At 33.5% G+C, this 8,164-nt stretch overlaps 2 protein-coding genes across 2 annotated transcripts; both read left to right on the top strand.

Annotated features, from left to right (window-relative positions):
- Positions 1 to 3,078: 3,078 nt before the first annotated feature.
- On the top strand, positions 3,079 to 4,512 carry LOC140748434 (uncharacterized). Its single transcript, XM_073081256.1, has 2 exons — positions 3,079 to 3,148; positions 3,986 to 4,512. The coding sequence occupies exons 1-2, from the start codon at positions 3,079 to 3,081 to the stop codon at positions 4,510 to 4,512; spliced, it is 597 nt and encodes a 198-aa protein (XP_072937357.1).
- Positions 4,513 to 6,231: 1,719 nt separating this feature from the next.
- Positions 6,232 to 7,243, top strand: LOC140749193 (uncharacterized). Its single transcript, XM_073082243.1, has 2 exons — positions 6,232 to 6,340; positions 6,494 to 7,243. Exons 1-2 carry the CDS (start codon positions 6,274 to 6,276, stop codon positions 7,222 to 7,224), a joined length of 798 nt encoding a protein of 265 aa, XP_072938344.1. The 5' UTR covers positions 6,232 to 6,273; the 3' UTR covers positions 7,225 to 7,243.
- Positions 7,244 to 8,164: the final 921 nt, after the last annotated feature.

The following is an 8,164-nucleotide window of genomic DNA, read 5'->3' as shown; positions in this document are numbered from 1 at the left end:
ATGTTATTTGATAGATAATTTATCACTCTATTGTCATACGGCTATCGTAATAGTATTATGTGTATGGTTTTTTAAATAATCGCATAGTTTTGCTTTAGTGCCTCCAACAAACGCATGCTTCATACATTTTGGGCCTCATGAACGTGAATGACACGATTTCTCAAATAGTGATTTTTTCAATAAATATGCATGTGTGGGATAGTGTTTCGATGAAAACATTATATTGATTATATATGGAATCAATAACATTTAAATATTGTGCTTATTTCTTAACAGATAATAGTAAAAATAAGTTTAAAAATACAGCGGCATTAGGTGCCAAATATTTTGGGCTGTCCCTTAAAGCGAGGTATACCACGGAATAACAATTTCATAGACTTGTTTTTAATTTCAATTTTTGTAGTTGTTTTTATGAATAAGCATGTTGTGCTTCGAATTTGATAAATTTAATACTCAATTAATATCGAAATCATTTTCCGAGGTACTGCATTGTACTGCATTACCTAATTATATAATATCAAAGATGACCTATTTATGTACTTTCCTAATTTCTTCTATGGGACAACTAAGGAGAGAAAATGTAGTTCATCCAGATATCAATGGAATATTGAACAAGTATTTTATCTTATTATGTACATATTTCAATAAAGCATCTTTCTGCCTCTAAATTGTGTAAAAGTCTGTTATTGTTTAATAATCGGAATTTGGAAACGTGATTTTTAGTTATGAAACGCAATTCCGATGTATATAAATCGGAATTAGGTTATATGGGCACATTAATCCGCGGCATAATCGCAAAATACTATACAGGGTGTTTAAAGTTTTCATCGGTTTTTAAAAAAAAACATCTATTGTTTGTATCAGTAATTCACTTAATCCTAATTAATGAAGAATTAACATTGTCATATGATTTTAATAGCTATTTAAATAAGAACTAGAACATTTTACGACATTTTCATTTGATTAAATTACCCAAAACAAAATAATTCTATGAACCTGATGACGATATTCCATATTATTATTATTTCTGGTGTACGATAATAAACCCTAGTATAAAGTACACGAAGAAGAATGTCCAAAATTGTATTGCAGATACACGAATCTACTGCATTTTAAAAAATACATGATATACATATACTGTAAAAAAGTTTTATTTCGGCAGCTTCCCTTTAATCATAGCTAAGAACACTTTTGATAAAGCTACTCTTTAAATAATAAAAAAAGAAAATTAAATCAAAATTGAAACTAAATTCAATAAATAACATTTATTTTTAATAATTTTTATACACCATGTAGGTGTCGTTCTATCTCTTTCACACCCTTATTTTGCGTACTCGGAATTAGGAACCAAATACATCGGAATAAGGATTTTTACATCGGAATTAGGGTTTTCTGACTTGGTTCATATTTATTTGAAATACACATTTAAATCAATATTTAATTGTAAAATGTCGAGTCTATTTTAAGAGTACAGATAATAAAGCTTCTGATAAAATTATCTAATTCATTATTAAGCCGTAGTAAATGCTTAATATCTGACGCTCTTTCTAGTTTTGGTGAAAATACCGCGGAAATAGGTGACTTTACCTTATTTATAAAAGTAGTATATAAAATAATCATCATCCCATTAGATTTTCCACTCGGAATACAAATATTTAAACCACACTGCGTCATGCTGGTGGTACGGCAGGCTTCACTCAAAGTTTACTTAAAGCATGTAATAAATTTGTAATACACACATTGCCTTACATCGAAAAACCAATGGTGCTTGAGATGTTAGACTGGACCCCCAAAGTGACAAGCAAGAATTAATATTAACTGTAAAATATCCAATCAATCATTCTATTTCCGATGAAAAAATAATTTATTATTAGGCCTATCATTTTAATCGCAAAATCTTTAATTGATTTTAACTTCGGTCGAATCACTGTTGCGATCCGCCGCGAGTTCAAGTTCACATGATTGAAGGCTGTTGGGATTCAATCCACTACAAGTTGTAATATTACAGGACGATTAAAAATATAACTACAATAAATCTTTAAAATGTTGATCACTAACAGCCATCGACGTATGCTATTCGTAGATTATAGATTTTTATCAAAAATGTGGGCCTATGGTGGGCCGTAAATGGGTAGCTGCAATTTTTACACTAACAATATTAAGTTAGTTTTTCTTTCAATTTCGAATATTTAGTACTACTTATTAAGAATTATAAGTATTCAGTTATTTATTCTAATGTTTACACAGTGTGCCTTCTCTTAAAAGGTTGGATTTGTAAAAAATGTATCTTGCCTTATAATGTAACCTACATTACATTACCTATTTAATATACACTACGACGTTAAAAAGTATAGCATTAAGTACACACTAACCTTTAAACATACGCCTACTTAGAACCTTGCGTCAAAAAAGTAAAATTGCCAAATTATGCTAATCTATCGCGTGATTTGTCGCGGAAATTGGGAAAACCAGAATTGATTCAATTTACACTTCCGCTATGCAAATAAATAATTTTTGTATTTATAACTTTTATATAATTACGCTGTAGTTAAGTTACCCTATTAAGTATATCATACGTACTGTTGTAACCCATTGCGTCCTACACTTAAATAAAAAAGCAGTAGTTAACAATATAAAAATAAGAACTGCTACTGTTTAGATGATCTTTTTAAGAAATCACAGTTTTAACCACCAGTCTGAAATGGAGTATAAAAAAGTAAAGACGCCAGTAGGTACTCAACGAGCACATAAGTTCCTATGTATAGTAAGTAGATAGGTAGCTACTTTTACTGGAAATTTTACCCAAATCTTCTTAAGAATGACAGGAAAATCCGTGTTACCTAACACATGTATTACGTCAAAATTTCCATTTACATCCGGATTTTGATAATCAACCAGATAATTAATAGCCCAATATACCATAAAAGGTATTGTTACCAAAACAGTAACTTAGCACTTCCGTGGGAACCTCAACGGATTCAATGTCTTGCGTGGGGGCCGACCTCGCATCAATTTGTATAAAACTACTTTGGCCCGCAAAACATCAACATATTACAATAACGGGACTATCAGATCAACATGGCAACGACTTATCTCACCTTACCCTACATTCTCGTCATCTTCGCTGGATGGATTGCCAACGCCGAAGGTTGTAATTATTTTGTTATCATCAATTTATTTAAGGGACTCAATTTAAAGAAAGAATGTGTGGTTGAAATAAGCTCCAAGTTTTTGCTAGGTTCAGAGAACGTTACTAAGACATATATTTGATAATTAGATAATCGATGGATATATCGTAAGATTTAAGATGATTGTTATTTTTTAAATGAACGCAGTGACAGGTAGCACCGCTCCGCTCTCTGGTGCCACGCATATCTGCTTTGAAAGAATATGGCAGTATCGTCGTAGCACTGTTATAATTTAAAGTTTGTTTAATTAATAGTTCCAACTCAATCCTCAGGAGTGACACAATATTTTTAATTGCTAGCACGATGTGAAAAAGCTTCCTAATATAATTATTGCCTAATAATTTCCCTTCACGTTCTCCAACGTCTGTGAAGTCTACTAACCCAGCATTTAACCGGTGTTCTGGACAATGGTGTCAACCATTCTCATTCCATGAGATCCGTTATAGTCTATATCCCTTAATAGCCTAAACTCCAATTGGGAACGTATTTTTATCAATAATCGACTGTTCGAACGATCCCATCTTATGATCTACATCTTTATGACTTGCACCGTTAGGATATGAACCATGATGGGCAATAAGATGCAATAAAATTTTATGACCTATCTGTTGCAAAATCGAATTATATTTTTCGATTGAATCAATACGAATAATCTATTTTGAAATGGAACCAGAAATTGATACAAAAAATAAAATATTACATTTGTCTGTGTCTTACATGTGTGTGTAGGAAGCTTATTATATGAAGCACATTTTAGTAAATTTTATCATAACAATTAACTCATACTTTTCTTGCAGAACTGTTAGCAGAGAGTAGTGCTGTGAGCTACCATCGACAACCACGTCACTTAATCCAGTCGAAACTGTGCTTCAAATTCGGTGTTTGCGGAGGGGGTCACAACCAGGGCTATGGCGGTCATCAAGGCGGGTATCAAGAGGGTTATGGTAACCAGGGAGGATATCCGAATATAAACATTGGCATCAGTCAATCCCAATCGTCTGCGAGTGCTGGAGGTGGTGGATATGGCTCTGGCTACTTCCCAAACAACTACCAGTATAACAACCACAATAACCCAGGATACCCAGGATACGCGGGGTACAACAGACCCGGGAACTTTGGTAACGGATTCGGCTCGTACAACAATCAATTCAATGGCAATTACTACGGTGGAGGTCCCCAGAGTGGTGGTTACGGATTCCAAAGACCGTACGGCAATGGCTTCCAAGGACCCTTCGGAAACTACTATGGTGATGGATATGGTGATGAGAAACCTGTGTACGAAGACCAGGAAGAATATTCCCGATCAGCTAAATCGAAAGACTAAACAAATATAAGTCCTAGCGTTGTCTGTGATATCAAATAAATTAATAAATAATGTCTCTTTAGTTTTAGGTACTAAGTTGTTATTTTCTTTACTTTCAGTAATTTTTGTTGTTTAAGTTTTTATGTACATCTGTGTACTTTTATAGTTTGATTAACAAAAGTTTCGTAATTAAAGGAAATATAAGCTAAATAAGTCCATCTTTTATTTAATTTTCATACATTTTAAGTATTATTTAATCTGATACAATTGTATTGAATTTTGTTTATACTTGTACTTTGTATAGCATAAGCATCAAAAAATAAATAATTGTAAATCTCGACCAACTTCAAAATCCATGCCGTCACTGAGAAATAATGTCTAGCTAGTTTATAGTTTTACAAAAAAACGAAAAAAGTCAGTATTTCTGTTGACGACAAGATCCTTAGAACATAAGGAAACCGCTTCTAATTTGGGTCAATTTATAATTTTATTAATTACAGCCGTTTTTGGTCAACAGGACCACTTAATTTAAAAGCCTTGTTATGATAAATAGGCTATTAATATTCGCGGTACCGTTTTAATACATGACTAGTATGAAAAGGTTTTATCATGCTATGTTTATATCATCAATAAAAGCTAATAAGACATTTTACGATCTCGAACTATTTGAATGAGTCCGAGATCATAATTTATAGTTAGCTGATATTTTAAATATGAGAACGATTGTTGTGTATAATATACATATGTACAAATAATAAATGTAAATCGTATAATTTGTATTGTATTTTCGCAAACTATATAAATCTACCAATTATATTGGAGCAGAGTTGTGCATTGTATTCCAGGCGTCCCCTAGCAGGCGAAAGATTCCTGCCCAACAGTATGCTATGTTGTACCTACAAGTAATAAATAAAAACAAATGACAGCAAATTGAAAACGGTTACCTAATGTTAATCAGAAAATCTTCAGTAGGTATATAGTAGTCCTTACAAAAATAATACTGTAAAAAATCCGTAGAAAAACACCAAATTTTATTTAATCAAAGTCTTTCCAATCAAGCACAAGTCAAACTCTAAATAAATAATCCACCAATTTTTTTGTTTATAACGCTGATTAAATATTTTTTAAATTTTATTCTACCCTGTTTAAAGTATAAAATCTATGACCAGCCATGAACCAGCCTGTTTATTTTTACGATCAGCATTAATTACGAAATGATTATGAGAATCCTACTTCGCTTGTTAATTTGTACGTAATTGCTTTATTTGTCAAACTAGCTTCTGACACCGACTTCATTCGTTGGGACGACAGTAACAATACTGTTATTATCAATCTTATTTTCAAGATCTATGAAACAGATGTATTTCACCTGATGATATATCATAAAATAATATCTAATTTTTCATCAAAAAGATGAGAAAATTAAAGAAACTAATGAACGAAAACTCATAACTTATTTTAAAGAAAACGATTAGGCAACGTAAATGATCTAAAAAGTTCTGTATCCAATCCAAAAAATATATAGTGTTAAGACACAAATGCGTCCTACAAACGTTTATATTTATATGATGAGTTAGAATTTTATTGTATCAGAGCATCCCGTCATCAAATCTATTTACCGTAATATTCTAGATAAATTTACGAGTGTCAATGGCTTTAAATGGATCTCTGTGATTCTTAAGTGGGGGTATCTTCCCACTATATATACTCGAAGAAATGATTCACAATCAATCTTATCTGCCGGCGAAAGGTCCCTCCAAACTTTCTTTTATATAAAACAAAATGGCGGCTAAGCTCATAATTTTAGTTGCGACTGTCGCGATCAGTAACGCGGTTCCCGTTTGGATGGGTGAGTCGATGATCTAATCGTAGTTCATTCCTACCAGAATAATTATGCACAAACCAATATTTTAAAAGATACAGTCAATTTGTTTGCTCAATAGAGTATTAATCTTCATTATGCAAATTTGTTACTTTATTAATACGTCCTTTTTATTTCCAGGTAATGGATATATTCCTGGCGTCATCTATAGAACGGGTCGTTCGCCCAACGTGGCATTTGGTTTTGGATCTGGTTTTAGTAGTAACATTGGAGGAATCAGCCATTCTACGGGCATCAGTTCTTCCTTCCAAAGCGGGGACGCCCAGGCGTACGGCGCAGGCTTTGGTTCATCCAACGGCAACGTCTACGCTAGAGGGATAGGATACGCTAACGCAGCGCCTTATTATCCATTCAACCACCAACAAGCAGTAGCATCCGCCTTCAACAATGGCTTAGGCCGCTCATTCGGGTCAGCTGTCTCGTCCGCTCAGAACTTCGGCAACTTCGGCGCTGCAACATCATCTGCACAGTCGCACGGCGGATATGGATCTGCCGTATCAGCTGTTCAAGGTTTCGGACCCTACCAATCCGCCGTGTCCTCAACTCAGAATATCGGCCGATCAGGATACGATTCGGCCGTATCTAGCGCTAATGGATTAGGCTACGGTTCAGCTGTGTCCTCCGCTCAAAACGGCGGAAACTTCAGATCTGCGGTGTCCTCAGTACAAGGTCATAACGGCTTTGGCAACTACGGCACAGCTGTGTCCGCAGCTCAGGATGTCGGTGGATACAGAGCCAGCACAGCTCAGACTTCCCAGCAGAGAGGCCTGTCCTTCCAGAACAGCGGTGCCAGCAGCATCAACGGACCAGGCATCCAAGCCGCTCAGTCCCATGCCGTTAATACCTTCTAGAAGACATCCGCTTAAATTATTTTTTGGGAGCCGAGAAGTAATTACTAAGTAATTACTTTTAATTTTAAGTAATGTAATACGTAATAGTTAATAATATAGTAGTAGTATTTTGTAATAAGTATAGAAAGATATGGAGATGACTGTCAAACACTTATCTCAATATCTTTACAATGTAATGTCAAAGCACATTAATAAAAGACTGTCCAAATATCTGTTTCGTTTTATTTATATGTTATATTTAAATCCATATTTTTAAATTAAACCCAACGACATACGCACTCTTAATAAATCAAAATATCTTACAAAAATAAAACTAAAGTGTCACTGAGATTTTAAAATAACTGTCATTTTCTAAATCCAGTATTTATTATCTGCAACATACTTATATATTTTTTATTTTTAATATTTCTTCCGTTTTTGTAAAAAGTGTTTGCGTAATGATTAAGAAATTGAATATCTCTAAGTACCTATTACATGTAACAAATTCTACACGCTTGGAACACACACAAATTGAGTGCCCTCCTTTGTGTGTGTTTCGCACTCAACAAACAATTAACAAATACACACAACGTGCACATATAAAGATAACACATTTATAATTGAGTATAATTAATATATAATAAATATGATATATCCCATAAGTTTTATAAAATGAAATTATAAGTATTTTATTAGGTATATTCTGGGCAGAAAGCGTTTAAATCCCTTTGCTTTCATTGCACGGGAGATTATTACAATCTTTCATAATATTGTTTTATTATTATACGCCCAATGATATAATACGTCTATGGGTACGCCTTACACTTTATTTTCAATTATTATTTAGAACACATTCTTAACATGTGTCATTTTATTCCATATGTGGTTTTGAAGTTTCCTAACGGAAATGAAAGTTGGAAAAATCATGACTTAGGTACCTTTTGATGATGAGGGAGAAAAG

This window comes from Epargyreus clarus, unplaced genomic scaffold, assembly GCF_041222505.1.
Source record: "Epargyreus clarus isolate Ecla_fem2 unplaced genomic scaffold, WU_Ecla_fem_2.2 ptg000003l, whole genome shotgun sequence".
Classification (NCBI taxonomy): domain Eukaryota; kingdom Metazoa; phylum Arthropoda; class Insecta; order Lepidoptera; family Hesperiidae; genus Epargyreus; species Epargyreus clarus.
The sequence above is the reverse complement of the archived record's forward strand: the minus strand, read 5'-3'. Positions and strand labels throughout refer to the sequence as shown.